Below are 22,708 nucleotides of genomic sequence, written 5' to 3'. Positions count from 1 at the left end.
ACTCTGTAATTCCTCTGTAGAACTGTATCAAAAGCTCTCGGAGCAGTCTGAACTTCCCGAGTTGTTTTTCTGTTTTTTATTTTGGTACTGTTTAAAACAACTTTTCTGTATTTTTTTTTCTCTTTTCAGAGGACATACACATTATGCAGTGTATTGCTCTGGTCCCCTTTTAAAGAATGTCATGAATTTGTGAGCCCATTTCCTTTCATGGCCAGTTGCACGAATGATTTATGCATGTAAGTATCCATTTTTTGAAGTCCAGAGTTAGGAGTGGGTAGCTAAGATCCAAAAAAGCTCATGAACGCACATGGGTCTATTTATTATATTATTACCTCCAGTTCTTACACTATTCATATCTTACACATCATTATGATCTCTAGAAGCAAGTTCTCAATATGTTCAAGATGACATAGTATGTATACATAGCAGGATTTATCTTGGCCAAGTATTTAATTCCTACCTGGTTCTTTTCTAGTTGTTGTAGAGTGATATTCATTTGTACATTCCCATAGAATTGAGTGAAAATGGAGCAAATTGATACAATTGTTGATCTAAATTTATGTATTTTGAATTCTTGTTATCTGATTACATACTGATTTAAAATTAAATCTTGGTTTAGTTCTATAATAATGAGCTTAAGCTTCCAGAAGTAGTTGTTACTCACAGCTTTGTCTCTTAAATTTTATTTCAGACCAGATCTGAAATTTCTGTTTTAAGTTACCTGCAGTTTAGTGTGCCATTTGGAACTGTGAATTTAGATTAATTTATTTTAATTTTATTTTTTAAAAGCCACATGAGGGCGGCTGTGGCTCAGCAGTTAAAGATGCTGAGCTTGTCAGCTTGAGTTTGAGATGCGAGCGCCATGTGATGGGGTGAGCTCCTGTTGCTTGCTTCAGCTCCTGCTAGCCTAGCAGTTCAAAAGCGTGCAAATGTGAGTAGATAAATAGGTACCACTTTGGTGGGAAGATAACAGTGTTCCATGAACCTTGGTGAATACTCTTGCATGACCACAGAAAGGGTCTTTGGATAATGCTGGCTCTCTTGGCTAAGAAATGGAGATGAGCACTGCCCTAGAGTCAGACACGATTGGATAGGGGAAAACTTTGCCTTTATTTTTAAAGCCACTTTATCTAAATTTAGGTGTTATGAATTATTCTGAATATCTTCCCCAAAACACTACAACATTGCTTTTATAATATATTGTTTTCATTTTGTGCATTGCTCAAAATAATAATAAAATAATGCATACTATTATTAATAATATCTCTGGATTTTTAATAACAATACTATTAATATTACCATACTGCTCTTGTATAAAAATATAGTAATGTTTTGTTTTTAAGGTCAGGCATTGATAATACCACTTGGTGTCGTGCATTAACCGAATATGCAAGGACTTGTGCTCAAGCAGGAAAACCACTCCATGAATGGCGGGCTCATTTTGAGCAATGTGGTAGGCATTGAAGGTTTTCAGAATATTTTGCAGTCTCTGTAGTTTCCTATATTTTTCTCTCTCTGCTCCCCCGCCCCCGGCAATTTGTTTTCATGTTCTTAATCAGTTCAGCTTTCACTAAGTTTATAATATTTATTTATTTATTTTATTAATTTAATTTATATGCCACCTTTCTCCCGAAGGGCTCAGGGCAGTTTACAGCCAAATAAAACAGAGTTATAAAAATTAAAAACATTTTAAAAATCTAAATTCAAATTAGGCCAAAACGAATAAAACAGTGATAAAACCAAAATATAAACCCACATTTAAAATATGTTAGGCCAGTCCTGCACGATAAAACAAGAAGGTCTTAAGCTCGCGTCGAAAGGTCCGGAGATCGGGGAGTTGACGTATCCCCGGAGGCAGCTCATTCCAGAGGGCAGGAGCCCCCACGGAGAAGGCCCTCCCCCTGGGCATCGCCAATCGACATTGTTTGATTGACGGTACCCTGAGGAGGCCTTCCCTATGGGAGCGCACAGGTCGCTGGGAGGCTATTGGTGGCAGCAATCCTGACTTTTAAATTGCTACATTTACTAACAGAGAATGGTAAGGATTAGATGAATTTCTTCATTAATACAATTGAACGAGTCCAGAGATATTTCACAAGAGTCCTCCACTCCTCTGCTCGCAAAATACAGAACAAAATACCTTATGCCACCAGACTTGACATTTTGGGTTTAGACAACTGAGAACTTCGCCGTCTTCGGTCTGACTTAAGCATAGTACATAAAATATCTGCTACAATGTCCTACCAGCCAATGAATACTTCAGCTTCAACCAAAACAATACAAGAGCACACAATAGATACAAACTCATGGTAAACCAATCCAAACTAGACTGCACAAAATACAACTTCAGTAACAGAGTTGTCAATTTCTGGAATGCACTATCTGACTCTGCGGTTTCTTCCCCAAAACTTTAATCTTAGATTGTCTACTGTACACCTCACCCCATTCCTAAGAGGTCTGTAAGGGGCATGCATAAGCGCACCAGCATGCCTACCGTCCCTGTCGTAATGTTTTCTTTTATTCATATCCTTTTCATGTTTTCATAATTATGTTTACACTTGTATCTGTCATAAAATACATGCTTGACAAAATAAATAAAAATAAATAAATTAATAGCATAAAAACTAGCGAGAACCACATTTCTGCATGTAGAGAAATAAATAAAATTTGTATACCAGATCAGAAACTTTATACAGTATTTCCTAATATAATATCAAGTTAGGAAAAAGACATTGATCCTGTCAATAGCACTTAGCCTTGTATATCGTTTCATAGTGTTTTACAACCCTCTTTAAGCGGTTTAAAGAGTCAGTATATTGCGCCCAACAATCTGGGTCCTCATTTTACCAGTCTTGGAAAAGATGGAAGGCTGATCAACCTTGAGCCACTCAGAATTGAATGATTTTCATTCCCCCCAAAAGTAGGAAGTCAATGTTCTGCTGAAGTGTTCAGTGCTTATATATCATATATATCTTATCTATTTCCTTCCATCATATCAGCTGCCCAGAAGCAGTGCACAAGGACATCTGGGACAGTGAGATTCTTGTATCTATTATCCTTAGCTCCATTCAACAATCCTTCTTCTTGCACACCCAGACTGTAAGATTACAAATAATTTAAATTATGGGATTACAGGAGGCACACAGAAGGAAGATACAATTACTGTGTGTTGTGCAAAAGAAAAGTCTTATGGACTTCTTTTTGCACAAGTCTGTAGTATCTTGCAGATATTGTTTCAAATGTTAGGCAAATGACTTTATATTTTGTTCAGCTGTAGTTTTGGAAAGCATTTTAGATACAAAATAAAACCTACATCTATGATTGGTTGCAGGGATGGAAAAGGAAAATAACATATCATTTTTAAAACCAAAAATGCATTCAATAAAAAAAAATTCTCAAGAGACATTAAAGCCTTAATGGATTTATAGAGGCATAAACCTTTGAACAGAACACTTTTCTTAAATGAAACTGAAACAATTGCATAAATCAGGTAACATTCTCTATGTCTTCTGTTTTGCAGTTGTTAAATGCGAGGAGCATCTTGTCTACAATGAATGCATTGACTGTTGCCCATTTTCCTGTCGCCAAAAAACTCACTGTGTTGACAGTGAACTTCCCTGTGTTGATGGATGCTATTGCCCCGATGGTAATATGGCTATTGCGTGGGTGGCATTCTTCCAAAGCTACAGCAGAATAGCTAAAAAGCTATATTTCAAGAGCTTGCCACCCAAGTTAATGTTGTTAGTGAAATTGTAAATTGTTATCGGGATAAATGAAATCAACCTAAGGGAATTCTAGGAATAATCTAATGCTCTGTGTGTTTGAAATTGTTCATATTTAAAACATTTTGCAGAACCTTAGTGCTAAATAATAATATTGGGCATTGTGAAGGAATTTTTAAAAATACTATGCAGTCAAAATATATTGTTACCAATCACATGACTTCATAATTTTCTGCCTACTGTTGAATATACATTCTAGGCCTTATTTATGAAGACAGATTATGTGTAAGGCCAATTGACTGCCCTTGTGATTACCATGGAACTATCCACAGGACTGGTGCAGTTGTTCAAGAGGAATGCAATAACTGGTAAATAACTTCCTGAAAATTCTATGCATGTTTTGCTAACTTCATTCACGAAATATATTACTGTTAGACAAATAGTTGTTAAAGTCATATGGGTTTGTAAATTACATTTTCAAGATAAAGGAGTTTGTTTGCATAAACATTTAGCAGAATTCCAGAGCATTGGAAATTTTAGCTTACCCTGACTCTCAAAAAATTATTCTTTGGGAAAAGCTTGAAAGTAACATTTATAACATAGTATATAACAAAACCAGGGATGTTTTTCCCTATAGTATCTTAGGGTAATTTTCCTGTATTGTGCTTTCTTACCCCCCCCCCCCAATAGTATTTTAAGAAGCCAAAATAGAATGCTTCCACTTTTGGAATGATAGCACTTGCAGTCCTCTGTATAGAAACATACAAAGCTCACTAAGTGGTACATTCTCCTTTCAAGAATGTAGAAAGTTTTTGAATTTCATAGAAGTCAAGCTCCTTAATATACAGATATAGTACATACTAAGAATCGGGTGAAATGCTACCGGTTTGTACTGGTTTGCCTGAACCAGTAATAAAAAATGCTACCGGTTCAGGCAAACAGGTAGTAAAAAAAAATGCTACCAGTTCGGGTGAACCAGTATTTCCAATGATTAGCTGCGCTGCACGATTTACATTCACTAGAAAGCAGGATTTCCTGCTTTCTAGAGAATCGTGCAGCACAGCTGTTCCCCCCCTTGCTGTTCTACTTACCTTTACCGACTCAGAAAAGGCTTCTTAATCCTTCTTTTTCAGTGCTGCGTGGTAGTGCCTGTGGTGCACATGTGCGCAAAGCACATTTTGGCATGCAGCGTGCATTTGGCGCGCACCATGCATGTGCACATAAAGCAAACTGGTAGCAGATTTCAGAGCATTTCACCCCTGCTAAGAATGTATCTTAAAGCATAGGGTCATTTGAATATTCTCTTTCATCCAAGAGAAAGTTGTTGAATTTATTATTATGAACAGAAGAGAAGCAGCCACATTTCTTGAATATAGAAAAAAAATGCAAGAGAGCTTCGGAACGAGGAACAGATTGGTAATCCCACCAATTGTCTCAGCTAAAAGTTGGGTAATTCTTAATTTTTAATAATATACACTACACAAAATCACCAGTGCTGAGCATTTTTACGTTGCAAACATACAAAGCGAGTTTTTACAGACTGTAGGGTCTGCTGTGGAAATATTCAAGATTGCTTGGCAGATTATGTTATAAATAATTGTATTCTGTATGCATGAATTTAAAATTGTATTTTTCTTATACATTTATCTAAATATCATGATTTGTTATTTATATTGTTATTCAGTTTGATGCCTAAATTGCACACTTGAAGAGTAGTCTTTGAAAGAAACTTTATCTCTCATTAAAAACAACATATTAACATATCTATGATGTAATATGCTTTATTTTGAACACTTTGTGACAAAAGAAATTCATTCTTGTTCTTGTCCCAAGCATGTGTAACCTCTTCCTTTAATCGGATTGCAAACAAGGAATCCATAAATACCACAATATATTTGGTGAATATGAAAACATCTCCTATTTATTTCCATTAGTGTTTCCCTAGAGTAAATTGTTTTCTGAGATTTATAGCATAAACTCAACCAGAAATCCTGGTTCAGCTTTGGTTTCTGATGTTTTATGGCTCGATTCAATATTGAGCCATAAATATAGTTCAATATATGAGGCTTTCAGTATATAGTTTATAGCTGCTTTCTCAAGTCTCAAATCTTTTTCTCTTTCAGTACATGTTCTGGAGGAAAATGGATTTGCACTAATCTTACCTGTCCAGGTACATCAGTTTTTCGATAATTCATACAAACCTTTCTAGCTTGGAATATTAATGGTGACATTTTTGCAGGTTTTCTCAGCTGCCACCCTATTATTGTAAATTAGTATTTGTTTCTGACTGCCTCTTTGACTGCTGTAGCTATCTACTTATGAGCATCATGTCTAAGTCTGCAGTTTAGCTCCATTCAATTTCCATTCAATTCATGTACCATCATTTCATTGCTCAGTAAGAATATGTAGAGCCCAATGATATAAAATAGCCATGGTCAGATCTTCCAACTTAAAAACAAACCAATCAAGCCTTTTAAAGCCTATTTAACCTTTTCTTTGTGCATTATTTCTTAATGCCTCATTTTCCAAATATAATTGTGCTGTGGATTAAAAAAAATCCCTTCAATTTAATGCTTTAATTCTGGAAAACTGCCAAGGAATGGGCTTAGATCATTCCCCTAAAAGAAGATCCAACACTCTATTAAGAATATGGACATAGATATCTTTCACATAGACTAAATACTGTGTTTCCCCGAAAATCAGACCCTGTCTTATATTTTTTTGAACCCTGAAATAAGTGCTTGGCCTTATTGCCATATGCTCAAAAACCTGATTGGGCTTATTATCAGGGGATGTCTTATTTTGGGAGAAACGGGGTAGTGAACTATCTCCCACACAGAAATTCAGCATAAAAATAATATGTGTGCATGTATGCATTCTTTCGTTCAATCATCTCAGATTGTTTGGACAAGCCCCTGCTGTTTTCTTGGCAAGTTTTTCAAAAATGGTTTGCCATTGCCTCCTTCCTAGGGCTGAGAGAGAGTGACTGGTCTAAAGCCACCCAGCAGCCTTTGTGCTTAAGGAGGAATTAGAACTCATAGCCTCCTTCTCATTTCTAGCCTCATGTGTTCATCACTGCACCAAACTGGTTCCTTAAGGTTTATTTTACTCATATAATAAATAGGGATAGACAATTGCTTTTTTGCATGTTTGTTTCTTAGGCCAGGTGAGGGAGGATGAGATCTCTTCAAATGTGTGCTATGACCCTGAAACAGGTTCTTAAAGGAAATAATCAGTTTTAAAAAGATGAAAGGGCTGTAACATAAGCAAGACAGTTGTTTTATTTATCTTTGTAATCCTTGTATGGTTGTCTTGATACCATTCAGCATTTAATATCAAATACAACATCACAAAACATTCTTGTAGCATATTGGGGAAAAAATCCTTTCTATTTTTCATTCTTTGTTCCCAGCTCAGTGCTCAGTTTCAGGAGATATTCACTTCATGACATTTGATGGGCGCAAGTTTACTTTTCAAGCACCCTGCCAGTATATCTTGGCAAAAAGTCGTGTCTCTGACAAATTTGCTGTGACTCTACAAAATGCTCCTTGTGGACAGGTGAGCTGATAAAAGCCAGCATGCTGATGGCTTAAAAATTAAGTCATTTTTCTGAGGAATACATCTCTTGATGCTTTCTGATTGAACGTTGATCTTTGGATCTAATACAGAGGTTCCATTCTAAAGACACAGGCATGGTATGCCATATGGATTGAATGCGGGACAAATTAAAGAAAGAAGTGGTGGATTTTTCTGACGTTGATTCACCTTCTACCAAACATCACTTGCTAGTGGGAAAAATAAACATTATTTGCCCTTCTTAGCCTGGAAGGCGGGAGTGAGCAAGTCGAGGCAGGTATTTAAAATAATGTTAACTGCTGATTACAGAAATGGCCAAAACTGTGTAAACTTTTTGGAAAAAATGTATTTTCTAAAACTAGCTAATAAAACCAGGTTTTTTTTTGTAGTGGTACCATAAAATTATATATCAATGGAAAGATAATTTAAGCAAGAATGTAATGCAATAACTTTTATGAAGGATTTGCTATTAGAATAGCAGTTACAGTATAAAGAAGAAAAGTAAAACAAGTAGAAACAATGAGCTATACAAAAATTATCACATCGGTTAATACTTAGTTGGGTAACCTTTAGCGTGAATTATGGCCTTACAACATCTTCCCATGGAGTGAACCAAGTCTTTTAGTTCTTCAGCTGTTATAATGTGAAACCAAGATTGAATGATTGCTTCTATTAACTGGGTTTTATTGGTGGGTCGCTTCTGACTAACAAGTTTCTTCAGTCGGCTCCGTAGATTTTCAATTGGGTTAAGGTCTGAGCTATTCCCAGGCTATTCCAGCAGTGGAGTATGATTATCTTGAAACTCCAAAAAATACGGTGTTATTAGCCATCAAATCTCAAAAATACACTTTTCTCAAAAAGTTTCCACAATTTTGGCCATTACTGTATGCTGCCAGATTGCAGATATGGATATCTGCTCAGTATTGCCTTGAATCACAAGATGAAGGCATAAAAATTCGATAAATAACTCAAATAATAAAGGAGTGCGAAACACTTGTCTGAAACAAGCTCAGCTGAAAGTTCACCTATGAAGAAAAAAAGATGCAGAGTGAAATAGGGAAAAACAATAATGAGCACGCCCTCTCTATGCAAGAGAATAGCAATACTAGCAGCAGCTGCCATAGATCATAGTACCTGGAAGTGGCCTATGAAGAAGCAAAATAGTATAAGAATAGGTAATATGGGCCCCCCTCCCCACATCATAAAAATACTTTAAGCAGTGGCCCCCAATCTTTTGGACTGGTTCCATGGAGAGAGGTTTTTCTGTGGACCAGAGGGGGCATGGTTTCACATGCTGCAGATGGGGCTTTGCTTAAATGTGTGGCCTGGTTTCCAGCATGCTACGGCCCGGTGCTGATTCACAGATCGGGGGTTGGGGACCCCTTCTTTAAAGTATAGCCCTGAGAAATCCCTTATTGTCAGGAGAACCAGAAAATTTATACTGCGTTTATTGGTAACAGAACCATAAACATTTGAAATGTCAAGCCTGTTCCTCAAAAATAAAACAGCGGAATTATCTTGACTTCAAAAAATGAAACAGAACACAGCTTTCTTCTCGTTAGGTTTTGATAGTATTGGTTTTCATTTAGCTTCTCTTATTTACTTGAGGTGGATGGTTTAATCATATTGTGCTGTTCCTTTATGTTCATCTGGTTTCTTAGATTCCACTTTTTATTGAATAGTTTTAAAGTGTTTCATAGACTGTCATATGATTTTCAGATAAAACTATTTGGGTCTACAGTAGTTCCTTTCATCATTTGACTGTGTATTTCAGATTGAGGATATGTAATAAAGCAGACTGTTTTCCAGTGAAGCATGTCTATCACCACTTTCTAACTAGTTGACCAAAAAGGTATAAAAATGGAATGATAAGATCTGGAGGGAGTAATTACCTGAGGTAGCTTAAATTATTCTGGGAAAAGGGAGTTTTTACAATAGAAACTCAACATGCTGAATTGTGAAAGCACAAGCTGTAATTTCAAATATTTGGCTTCGAGTTATTTACGAAAAATGATACTTAAAAAAAACTTAAGAGCATAATTTCAACTAGAGATTGTTGTTTGAAAAAGAGGACTCAAAATGATTTCAATCCTTGCATAGAGTTTTGGGCTAACATATTTTTTTGAAATTAAATCAATTTTTAAAAGTGCATTGCCAGGAAATCTAAAAAGTTCAGATGTATAAATTTCATAAATTTTCTAAACCTGAGGAAAAAAAGGAAGTGAAGCTTTTTGTGTTTTGTTGGTTAACATGGCTAGAATTATTTTATAGTTAAGGTATTTGTATCTAGAAAGTACTCCATAGTTCTCAGTAATGCTACAGTATGTCCATTATTACATTCATGGCTTGTTTTGAATTACTCAAACATTACTTTGCCATGACAGCAACCTTTATAACTAAGTATAACACTGATACCAGATTCCCATGTTTATTAAGGAGAAAATTTGCTGGTGGCCTATGACTCTTCTGACTGGCCTTATTTACCCCAGGCATGCAAACATTATTCTAGGTTTGCACTTCCCTATTCAGGAGTGATGTGGAATCTATGGGTCCTCATAGACTCATAGGTCCTGTTCAAAGAGCAGATGGCAACTGCGGGCCTTAGCGCAGTACAATCTGACGTACTAGCTGCACTTCTTTGTGGATCAGGAAGCCCTCTAAGCATTAACTCACACTCTTGTCACCTCATGGTTCAGCTATTGGAATGTGTTTTACATGGCAATGCCTTGAAGACTCCTCAGCAGCTTCAACTGTGTAGAACGTAGCAGCATGAGCAGTGGTAGGTTTGCCTTGGCCCGTCCATGAAACACTTTTGTTTCAAGAGCTGCATTGATTGACAGTTCTTCCCCCCTCCTAATGTGGTTCTAATGCTTTTTATTATCTATAAATTCCACTTTATTTTAAGGCATTGTTTGTTTTCATCATCTTTCTAGAATCATGATGGAACATGTATCCAATCAATCAGTCTTATTTTCAGTCAAGATTTTAGGAGGCAAGTAACTCTGACCCATTCAGGAGATGTTTTGGTACATGATCAATATAAAGTTAATCTTCCATATATTGATGGTAAGTTAGAACAAATTGTAATAAAAATAACATTACAAATATGGACATGTTATGATTTTAGTTATATGTTGTTTGCTATGGAAGTCACAAGTTTCATGGTCCTCTGTTTGGTGCATTTTAGATTTCTTCTTTCTATTTTTATGCTAAATTCTCTATTTGGCTGGAATCAGAGATGAGAAGTGAAGAAATAGATCACTATATTACAGCAGAATAAGTCAGTAATAGACCATCATTCAGATAGAAAAAGAGATACTGTATATACTCACAAATAAACTGAGAATTTTAGGTTCTAAAATTCATCACCCAAATTGGGTTCAGTTATCCATGCATGGCCTTATCTGCAAGTATTATGATAACTCATTCCATGTCATTTTTTTAAAAATTTGCATTTATATCCCGCCCTTCTCTGAAGACTCAGGGCGGCTTACATTATGTCAAGCAATAGTCTTCATCCATTTGTATATTATATACAAAGTCAACTTATTGCCTCCAACAATCTGGGTCCTCATTTTACCTACCTTATAAAGGATGGAAGGCTGAGTCAACCTTGGGCCTGGTGGGGCTTGAACTTGCAGTAATTGCAAGCAGCTGCTGTTAATAACAGACTGTCTTACCAGTCTGAGCCACAGCACTTATTTTCTCAGCACTGGTTAGGTTAGCTGTTGCCTCTCTATTTTAAAGGATGGATTATATTTTATATGGTTTTATATTCAAGGATTCATTACAAGGTTTTATATTCAAGTCTATATTACATTCCCTTGTTTGTATCCCAGATAAGAACCGCAAATGGAAGATTTCATTTTTACTGGTGAAGGAAGTGGCTTCAGCTCAAATCTGAAGGAGCTTGTGTAAAATGAATTATTTTTGGAAACATTCTATATACCTTCAATATAAATACTGTAATGTCAATACTACAGTAAATGATTCCATCCCTTCACCATACAAAATGATGTAAAATATTTGAAGAGGCATCCATGGTTTAGCTTTAAGGCCATCATTACCATGAACAATCAGTGCCATCCACTTGGAAATGAACTTAGAGTCTGTGTAAACTTGAATTAGGGTGAACTTTCTGAAATGTGAAGTCTATGGAGATCCATCTCTAGCAAGCTTTAAGCAAAGGGTAAAATAAAATAAGCATTTCAAGAATATTTGAGGTTACTGTTGACGTATCGTCTATTTTTGTCTTTTAGATTCCTTTGAAATTAGGAAAATTTCCTCTGTATTTTTACAAATTAAATCATACATTGGATTACAAATACTTTATGACTGGAAAGGTTTAAGACTCTATCTTGAAGCTGATGCTCAATGGAAAGATGACACTATTGGCCTCTGTGGAACTTTCAATGGAAATACTCAGGATGATTTTTTGTATGTACAATCTAGAAATACATTTTCATAAATACTAAAAAACTTTTTTTAACCAGTGCAGTTTTTTAATAAGTAGAAAAAATTGATTATCATTCAATCATTGTTAGAAGAAAGGAAATAGTCAGATTTGTAAGCCATTCATTTGAAGTGATTTTGGGTGGTGGTCTTAGGTGATAAGAAAGTTAAAATGGTGCTGGACATACTATCTGACAACCTATTGCAGATCCAAGCAGTATGGCCTTTTGTAATTGGCAGATGGAAATTCTGTAAGTGCACATATTTTGTAAGTGCTATTCAAGATTTCTTAGCATGGCACCCAGTGTGCCAATAACCACTGTGACCAGCATAGTGATTATCGGCACACTGAGTGCCTTGCCAAAAATTATGGTTTATGCCATAATCTTTCAAATTTGATTTTCAGATCTTGATACTTTGTGATCTTCTCCAATTCTTTGTCTTCTACTATCCCCACTTGTTCTTCTTTCAGCCACAGTTATATCTGGTGTGTCATAAAACAAGATGTTGTTGTTCTGTATTTGGAAATACCACAATATTTTAACCTGATCACTTTTGACTTTTTTTTCAATGATATTTTCATACATTCACTTTAAGTAGCCCTTCTTTTTTGTTCCAATTTATAATAGGAGGCCATAACGACATGATTTTTCAGTATACTTATTATTATGGTTCGTTGCATAGTCCCTCAGATATTTAAACTGGATTTGGCATTTTTATCCATTTACCAAATCCTTCCTATGGACCTGGGATAGGCAGATGTTGTTGTTTGATTGGTATTAAAGGTATAGTCAAAGGACATAAGCTGTTCCAAGTAAAGCTGCCTTTTGCAGCTTGATTGCAGCTACGTATTGATTGATAAGTAGTGATTTTGTTGATGCCAACCAAAGATGTACAAGTAGTATTCCCATTTTTAGATTGCACCCTAGGTACCTATTTTCATTGGTTCTATCTTCTTTTTCTTTTGCTGAGTCATTCTACTTCTGTCTTCAGGTACTGCCACATTCACTATCCAGACTTTTTTTTTGTCTTACCCCTACTTGGTATTATGTGGCAGGTGCTTCTCTGTTTGAATTCTAAAGTCCCAGAGCACTTAAGCTTTTTCATGATTGTTACGGTTCATTGAACAAACAGCCAGATGTTTAGACTGGCTTTAATGTTTTTATCCATGTATCGAGTATTATTATTATGTGTCTCACGAAGTTGCTGTTGCTTAGAAAAAGATGATTTTCTTGCATGTTTTCTCTAGTACTCTAAATATTCTCCACTTCTAGTATTAATTGCTTTTAATCCCATTGTCATAATGCTATGGGCACTGAATAGGAGATATACTGCCAAACTAAAGCAAAGTATAGAGCATATTTTATATGCTCTCAGTAAGTATATTGTAGCATAGTTAATAATTGTTTTGCAGGTAAGGTGAAACAGTTTCCCAACTCACAGATGACAGGCATTACTTAGCTCATACTTTGTCATGTCAGCAACAATTTGGCAAATCTGGGGTTTATCATGCAGTCTGTTGCAATGAAGAAGGGTCCTACACGTGACTTTCCTTTCTTAATTCTAAATATTTGGGCCATTGTTCATATACAGAATTCTGAAAATTTCTAAATATTTGACTCACCTCTTCAAATACAGAACATTTTTTGTTTTGGGAACCTCCAGATCAAGAGTTTCAAATGTTCAGGTAACAGAACTTGTTAGTCCTCCCCCCCGACAAATCTCTCAATTCCTGATTAAAAGACAAAACTCTGGTGACAGCAAATTGGCTCTATTTCAGTGAACTTTTCCTCTAACAGAATCTCATCAGGTTTTCACAGAATACTAGAATGCTCAGATTCTATTGGAACATAGTTTGAAAAACTTGTTCTAAATAGTTTTGAGTGGTATTTCTGAACCTTACGAACTTTAAGATGCTTAGACTTCAACTTTGAGTAATCCCCATCCTGCATGGAGGATTTTGTCCATTCATCTTAAAGCCGCCAAGGTTGAAAAACACTTGTTTAGAGCAATGGCTACATTAGTATTTTTCAGTTCCTTCGATTTAAATTTAGAAAGATCACGCTTAGTTATAATTGGATTGCCTAACTTTTTATAAAATGAAATATTTTTGCACGCAAACTCAATGTGGAGGATATATTGTTTAACTTGTCACACTGTTTTCTTTTTCTGTACAAAAGGTAATACATTAAGTAATATTTTTGTAGGGATGTACTTTTAAAATATAAAACATTATATAATGGTTTAGAATAAGGAGATTTATAGATTCCTGATACCAGAATCACTGTCCATTCTATTAATGTCACTGTATGCATCCAATAATTGAAGTATGTGTTTTTAATTGATGTTACTGCTTATTTTCAAAACCAATTATTTGCTAAAAATCAATAAAAAAAGATCTCCAGTTGGAGTGCCAGAAACTACACCTCAGCTTTTTGGAAATTCCTGGAAAACATCATCATCCTGTAGTCCTGGGTATGACAGTACATCAATAGATCCATGTGATGTTCATTTACAAGCAGGTGAGTATGACTATGGAGAGTAGCAATGAGAAAATGTTTAATGTTTAGGGTTCATTTTGAGTTTCTGAAACTGATGTTTGTATGCAGGCACTTAATCCTTAAACACAATCACATGTGTTAAGAAAATATCTAAGATAACCCAGGCCCAAATATATATGTTAACACAATATTCTTATAAAAACAAGATGACAGTGTTTATAATGCTCTTCTCATAGTGCTCTATGCAGCATTATGGAAATTCCTTTAAAAGTTACAATTACCATTTATTTTTAATTTCTGTTGCATTCAGTGTTGCTGTAATTCAGGCCTTGAACAGTTTATTTCCTTCTATGACTAAGCTAGATAAATGAATACTAAATTGCCCAAAATCATTAAAAAGTACTGTACCTTGAAAATAAAAATAATAATTGCAAAACACCTTACACTGATTAGGTGCCTGAGTAAAATCTTTCCTTGTTGTAGCTCTAGCAAAACAATAGAGTTTTAGAGGTTACATTTTTGTAATACTATTTGCATTGCAATATTATTAGTATTTTTATGGGAAATAGCAGTAGATTCAGCCATTCAGTGATTAATTGTTGAAGCAGGTCATCCTAATGGATAGGGAACTTGCAGCCTTTCAGATATTGCTCAAATAGAATTCTCAGCATTCCTTATAAATAATCATCTGATAGAACTACTGTAGCTTATATCTCTGCAATATGTCTAGTGCTGTATGATCCTCACAGTGCTCTAAATGTGAATAAAGAATGAGCTGTATGAAGAACAGGAGGAGAAAATATTTAGGGTGATTGCAATTGAAGAGTTCTTGAAAAAATTCAGCACAATTTACATCTACAAATTCCATCAGTGATGGTGGTGTTAGTTAACAGAGAAGCTGAAACAGACATTTTTGTTCCCCAGGATAAAAAAAAAGGCTTTGCAATGCTTTTAAATTAAAGGATCCCACACTAAAACCTGGTTATTTCTATTTATTACTTTGACAGCTGCTTATGCAACAGAAGCTTGCAGCATCATTACCAAAGAACTCTTTGCCCCATGCTATACCTATCTGAGTCCTCTCCCCTATTTTGAACAGTGTAGAAGAGACACCTGCAAATGTGGGCAGATCTGTATGTGTTCCGCTCTGTCCCATTATGCCCATCTGTGTCACAGGTTTGGAGTGGAAATCAATTTCCGGAGTAGTGTCCCAGAATGTGGTAAGTTATTTTTCAATGTCCAAATTTAACAACTATCCTTGGGTTTAGCTTTGTCATGACTGAATGGCTAAATCCTGTGAAGTGATAAGATATCTGAACTTAATTTCTTCGCTTGTTTCTATACACTTGTGGGCATCAGTAGAAAATTATGCTAGAGCTCTTCTATGAATTCTTGCAGTTAAGGATTTCTTCCTCTGTCTTTCTTACATTGGTTATATCACCATATGGTAAACATGGATTGCAAGGAAGATGAAGGCTTCCTTCATCTGTAAAGTGATTGGAAGTGTTGTATGGGACTTGTGTAAATGCAAGATGTTTTATCATGTAGTGCTCTACTCCTAAAATGGAAAAAAAAGCCTCTGTATTGGAGGTGACTTTTTATGATGGCCAAACTGGGAAAGCTTAGTTCTCAAGGCCACAAGTTGCTATCAAACCCATTATTGTGTCTCCCAGATTAAGGTTAGGCCAAATGGTTCATCACAAAACATTCTCGAATCAGGCTGTTCTGAGATCTGAACCTGCCATTCTGTTGTCAAACAATTATTGGAATGTAACTGCTGAAAATATATGCATGATTTCTTGCTATTTTGAGATGAGAGCTAAGTAGAAATCACCGTAAAATCTAAACAAGTATTTAGAAAATAAGAAAATGATTCAAATCTATACTGAATGTTGAATGTAATAAACCATGAGATTTTAATTCATGTAGCAATGTAATTTATTGCTCATGAAATACTTTCTTATGCTAAAGTCCTGTGCTTTACCTAAATTTGCTGGATCTAACTTCTGAATAAGCATACATAATATTTAGTAACAGCATCTTACTTTCAGTCAATGTGTGCGCATTTGGCTTGTAACATGAGAAGTTTTCTTCTTCTCATTTGAGCAGCTCTTTCATGTGAAGATACAAAGGAATACAGTACTTGTGTATCTACCTGTGGTAGGAGCTGCCGAGCATTCTCCGTGCCAGAGGCATGTGATGGTGACTGTGTCGAAGGCTGCACCTGCCCCTCTGGAATGTATCTGAACATCAAAACTGACAGATGTGTGCCACAGTATGTTGAATTGTATTGATAATATTTCTTTATAACTGTATGTTTTCAGAACTAAGCAGTTAGCAGAAAAAAAACTTCCAGCTTTCACATAAACGGATCTGAAAAACAAATTTTTAATGTATTGAGGAATTTGACAGAAAGCAGTGATGAGCATGAAAGACAGTAATGATTCCACATCCTGCACTATGCCAAGTTGGAGATGTGGTCCCTCATTTTTCTTGCTTTCCACTTCAAGCAGCATTAGTAGAATTTAGCCATTAATGTCATAAATAATTATATTATCTCAGGAGTCAAATCTTTCCTAGAACTCTAATGAAATATTCCCCAAATATAATTTATTTTATGATGGCATAACATGGATTTTATTAGCTAGTAATTGTATTGCTTAAAAGTGAATACCAGTTAAGTTACATCAAAAAATCATTTCTATAGGTAGGAAAATAGCAAACATATTGATTGATTTTTCCAAACAGGATGCTGCAGTTAAGTTTTACTTGATTTGACTCAGTCTGTAGTTGTTGTATCCCTTTTTTCTGGATTATGTGATTATATGATTATTTTATTATAATTTCTGATAGGAAGAACAATGTTTGCACTACATCTTTTTTAAAAAAATAGTATTTTAAAAATAAAAATACATATGGTATTTATATGCTATCATTTGTATATCTAACTCATCTTACTTGGCTGTACATAGGATTTACTTGCTAGGAAAGCACTCCAATACATAATGCTTGTTTGGAATGTTTTCTTTTCTTTATAACAGTTAATATTGGCAGCCATATAAATTGTATACCAATATTCAGTATGTGCTTTCATTTTCACTATAGAAATGAATGCCCTTGCTATTTTCATGGTATTGACTACCATCCTGGAGAAAACATAATCACATCGTTTGGAAAGTGGTAAGTTACTCTCCTATTTCAGATAGTTTCCAATCAAAGTTTACTTATGTCTTATTTTCCATTGTCTGGGATTGATTGATTGATTGATTGATCATATTTCTTAACTGTGATCTCCCTCAGGATATGGTTGGATGCTGAATTTTCTTCAGAAAACTTTTTCTGTCTGTGATTTATTTTTCTTTTTATTAAAGAAAGAAAGAAAAGATTTATATGAGGCACCATGTTGCCAGAGGCAAAGCTTCTCCCCTCCCCCCATTTCTTATCACAAGGTGGATGGGATGACTGATAGTAGGAGTCTGAGATAGAATGGTAGCCAAGAAGGTTTAGTTCTCTAATATCTTCCCAATCCAGTCACTTCCTTCAAACACTTTTTGTAACTTCCTTTTATTATTGATTGTGCTGTCATGACTCAAATATGCTAGATATTTTATTCATTCAGGTTATCCACTTTATGTTTAAATATTACCTTCTATTCTAACACATAACATTGTACAGCAAAGATTTTGCTTCCTGAACACTTTTTTGGTGTATCTTATAGATATTTGGCTGTTAAATCATGAAATAACCAATAATTTAACCTATCACATACATTTATGGAAATCTATTCTTACATGATGGGACCAGGCCATCTTTCATTGGCTGTGCTACATGAAAGGTGCCCTGGTCCCATCATGTACTTGATGTATTGGATGTGCTTCAACAACATTCCACATTTTCATATTTTTTTCATGTGTATTAGGTACAATTTGAATATCTATGGAGCTCTAAAAGTAATGGCTCTGCTGCTTGGAAGGCAACTTGGATATACCAAGTACTGTTTATTACATACATATGAATAGGACAATCATGCAAGAAAGTTGCATTACGTTAAAAAGAAAAGGCCACTCTAAAAGAGTTTGGTTCCACAACTGAAAAAAGTGGCACACAAACTTCTTTTTGACCTTACAAAACTATTTTTGCCTCGGCTTTACATAAAATTTGGACGGATGAATAAATTTGTGAAAGCTATGATTAAGAAAGATGAAGATTTTCATTATTTTAGGCAGAGGTTTCCAAAAATAATTGATTCCGAGATTAAGGAAGGCATTTTTGTTGGTCCATGGATTGATACATCATCAGTGACAAGTGATTCAAAGATCTATTAGTGAGGCCAGACAAATCACTTGGAAAGCATCCAAGGGTGTCATCAAGAATTTTCTTGGCAACTGTAGAATACCCATTTAGCTGATTGACAAACTTCTTACTGCATACAAGACCATGAAGTGCAATGTCATTGAAGATTCATTTTCTGCATTCATACTTGGACTCCTTTCTCAAAAAACTAGATGCAGTCAGTGATGAATATGGTGAAAGGTTTCACCAAGATAATATCATAATGGGAAAACGGCATCAGGGCAACTGGAATCCATCAATGCTGGCTGACTTATTGTTTGTTTGTTCAGTTTCCATGACTGCCCAACTCAACCAAATGACTCTGGATGGCACTATAATAAGATTTATCAGATACTGAGTACAAATGAAAATCAGCAGCAAAACACTTTTGGTGATGTTGAACTCAAGCGTTGTGTTGAAAACATTATGTGATTAAATACACTTTATTCATTAAAAGTTAATTTCATATTTCTCAAGATTCCTACATGATAATACAAATTATATTTGTGTTCAGTTTGGTCATAATCACCAACTTTTTTTAAAAAAGTGTTGTCCAGTGTAATCTATAGATCACAAGAATGGTTCTAAAGGTTATTTGTGACAACAACTGATGATTTTTTGTTCGTTCCAAGAGACATAGGGTTAGATTTCCAACTTTTTAAAAAAAAGTTTTTGTTTTTATTTATTTATTGCAATTTTTCCACAGCCACTGCAGAAATGGGATGATGAACTGTGAAGACAACACTGGTATGTAAAGTAAAACCAAAACAAATTTAACCCAGATCACTTTTCTCCAAACCTTAGTCTTGTAGCAAGCATACTTGTGTGTAATCTATATGCAAGAAGACTGGACCAGGAGTAATTTAAGAAAGTACCATTCCAACTAAACCAATTTATGATTTTGGTGGGAAATATGTTAGTGATACAGGTAATAGCCATATACTCCATTGCTATAAAGTTGTGCAATCACCTTAAAACATGTTACTGCTAGGGCTCTGCATTGAAAAAAATTATAGAATATAGAAAATTGACTATGACATTATCTATGTTATATTTTTCGAGATCACAATTGCCCTGAAGAGCAAATTTATGTTAACTGTAGCAATTCACCAACTATGGAATTTGGCAGGGAGAGAACCTGTGAAAATCAACTGCTAAATATTACTATGTCTGCACAAATTCCATGCTTTTCTGGATGCATGTGTCCCCCTGGGTAAGTAAAGAAACATGCAGATAACATTTAGTCTTTTTTTATCATGCAACATAGCTTCTGCTCCATCAGCACAAATACATGTATGATTTCCAATTCTCTTTTAAATAATTGAAAGCCTTTAATGAACATGTTCAGCTCCAGAACTAAGGAACAGTTTTGCTCTCTTACTCACCTTTCTTACGTTGAGAAAACACAGCACACAGAATGGGACAACTCGTGGCCAACTTGCCATGGCCAACTTACCATAGCCAACTCACTGCAGGAGAATTCGCCACAGCCAACTTTAATTATTTAAAATAAATAAAAAAATATTTTAATTTTTGTCATTCACATTTCATTCTGTACCTTTCTTTAATGATTCTATTCCACTGTTTATTTGATATTACTGTAACTCTTGTCCTGCAGAAAATTGTCCTGTGGTGATTTGGCCATGGCAATTTGTCCCATGGTGAATTGGCTGTGGCATGTTGGGTACAGCAAATTGTCATAGACCCCACAGCACGAGGCAATACAACCAAATCAAAGTTTAAGCAACACAAAATTAGCACTGAATTTTATGACAACATTAATGTTTGTTCATCGTTCATTTTTCTATCTGTGGTAGCTTTCCAATGACTCCTGCTTCTTCTTAGAAATCACATCTATGTCATGGTTGGCACATCTATGTCATGGTTGGATAAAACAGAAAAATACCTGATATACTATGTTTTCAGGATTCCTGGTTCTTTAACTTCTGGGAGTTAAAGTTCACAAATCTTAAGGTTGCCACGTTTGGAAATCCCTTACCACAAGGGGTAGAAAGGGACATCTGCTGCATCTGCTATGTAGTCCTGTATTAAAGCATTGTGGTAAACTTCAGTACAATCAAAGTTTAAAATAACTCTGAGGGTAGAGGATATCTCAGTTTCCTCTCTCCACTCTTAATTCTGAATATTGCAATCATCACTAGTACTCATTTGAAAATATTAAATCCTCTGTGGCAATCTGTATGTATGCCTGTTTTGCTCTAAATATTTTTCTTGCCCTCAGTTTAAAATATCTTCTCGAACAGATGGCATAACAGATCAAATAACTTGTAAGAAGCTTAAATAAATTCCTGGAACATTTGCTAAAAAAAGGAAAGACAAAAAAAAAATCATCACTTTCTAATTTACCCACAAACACACATACAAACATAATTTTAATGGAATCCAAGAATGTCTCTAATCAATGGCCAGAGAGAATTAGGGGAATAATTGCATAGAAGGAATTTAATTTTGCGGCTTGCATGTTTTTTGAGAGTCCTCTTAGGATATTGTTGGAGTGAAATAATGATTAATTTTTGGTGTATTTTTTATTAATGTGTATTTAGTATTAGGCAGCAGTTCCAAAATGATATAATTCAAAATCGTGCACATATATTAGAAATATAATATTATAATATTAAAATAGCTTGGAGTATCTATTATAAAATGAAGTGTCTTGTTTTTAAAATCCAGACAGTATTTCAAGTAGGAAACCTCGAATTTACAGATTGCATTCAATGTAACATTAGCAGAAAAAGTACAATAGGCATGTTACATTTAGTGGTTGTGTCTTCATATACCAGAACTCAACAATGTGAGATATAATTTGTAATTATTACATTATTACTCTTCATCTTAGAGAAGCTCAAGAACCAAACACATGAAGTAGTAATTCTGTTCTGTAAAAGTTTCTTTAGAACAGTGAAAATAGCTGTTAGCAATAAATATAGGTGTGGGTTTTTTTCCCTCTAGGATTTCATAACTCTTTAAAGTGAACAACGATTAAGTGCATTTATCATTGAGTGGAGGAATGGTGCCAGGCTATGATTATTGTTTAAATCTTATGCTAGAACACCTGATTAAGGTGACTGTAAAATTAAATAATATATTGGTCAAATTATAGTATTTATAAGTGAATGCCTGCATTTAATTTTATCTGTAAGTTGTACATCAAACTTTGACATTTGTGAATAATGGCCATTCATAGTAAAAAGAACTCATTTGTCATCTGAATGGCATCTTCTTGTTTTATGAATTCTTAGATCCTTGCAATCAATCTGTCTGCCTGGCTTTTCAAAAGAGAAAGCTGTTAGCACTTGTTTTATGTAGGATTATATTTCAGAGATAAAACTTGCACTTTTCTCTTGCCTGGCTAAAGTGATGCTCTTTGTTTCTGAATGCGACCTCTTTTGTTGGTAGTATAAATCAGTGGGAATCTTGTAGTTTAGAAAAGGTGGGAGGGTTTTCTTAATAAGTTTTAACTAAGACCCTAATGTTAAAAGATAAGAGAAACTATGATGTTGTTACTGATTTTTTTTCTTTCAGAAGAATAGGAGAAAGTAGAAAATTACTTTAATAAAACAGCCATGTTAAAGGCTTTGTTTTTTCATATTTTTATAAAAGGTAACTTCTATAAATACAGCCAAAGAAATTCTATGTACATGTATGTATCCAAATAGATAAATTGAAATGTGTGTGTCTGTGCGTGTGCATACATATATATACATACACACACATATACACACACACACACACACACACATTTTCTTCAGATTTTTTTGTGGAGGAGGAATATGAATTAAAATTAAGAGAAAGACTCACTATGTCTTATTTTTTCTTCAAAATGTTTAATTAACTACAAAGCAGTGCAGGATGTATTTATTGCTCCGATATTGCTGATCAAGTAGCAGCTTCAAAATGCTCACTGAATATATTTTTGGGTTTCTTCCTCCAGAATTAAGAGGATATTTAAAAATGGTTCTCTAAGAAATATTAGAAGAAAAAAAATCTTATATCTGAAAACTTGTTTTTTTATTATTGAGAATCTTAGGTGAGAGCAATTTTTATGCTTTGTTGAAAACATTTTCTTCTTAATTGTTTTTGTTTGGCTATAGAACTGTTACATTA

The 22,708-nt window shown here is 34.8% G+C and overlaps 1 protein-coding gene across 1 annotated transcript in view; it reads left to right on the top strand.

Moving 5' to 3' along the window:
* Window positions 1–22,708, top strand: part of OTOG (otogelin) — a 103,182-nt gene that overhangs the window by 13,802 nt on the left and 66,672 nt on the right. The window contains exons 9-22 of the mRNA XM_058161526.1: window positions 130–236; window positions 1,344–1,453; window positions 3,521–3,646; window positions 3,982–4,090; window positions 5,846–5,892; window positions 7,135–7,280; window positions 10,232–10,364; window positions 11,558–11,735; window positions 14,148–14,272; window positions 15,259–15,471; window positions 16,361–16,526; window positions 17,357–17,431; window positions 19,290–19,330; window positions 19,646–19,796. Coding sequence (XP_058017509.1) covers window positions 130–236; window positions 1,344–1,453; window positions 3,521–3,646; window positions 3,982–4,090; window positions 5,846–5,892; window positions 7,135–7,280; window positions 10,232–10,364; window positions 11,558–11,735; window positions 14,148–14,272; window positions 15,259–15,471; window positions 16,361–16,526; window positions 17,357–17,431; window positions 19,290–19,330; window positions 19,646–19,796 — 1,727 coding nt within the window. The remainder of the gene's footprint in view (window positions 1–129; window positions 237–1,343; window positions 1,454–3,520; window positions 3,647–3,981; window positions 4,091–5,845; window positions 5,893–7,134; window positions 7,281–10,231; window positions 10,365–11,557; window positions 11,736–14,147; window positions 14,273–15,258; window positions 15,472–16,360; window positions 16,527–17,356; window positions 17,432–19,289; window positions 19,331–19,645; window positions 19,797–22,708) is intronic.

The sequence above is a fragment of the Ahaetulla prasina genome, chromosome 1 (genome assembly GCF_028640845.1).
Source record: "Ahaetulla prasina isolate Xishuangbanna chromosome 1, ASM2864084v1, whole genome shotgun sequence".
Taxonomy (NCBI): domain Eukaryota; kingdom Metazoa; phylum Chordata; class Lepidosauria; order Squamata; family Colubridae; genus Ahaetulla; species Ahaetulla prasina.
The sequence above is the reverse complement of the archived record's forward strand: the minus strand, read 5'-3'. Positions and strand labels throughout refer to the sequence as shown.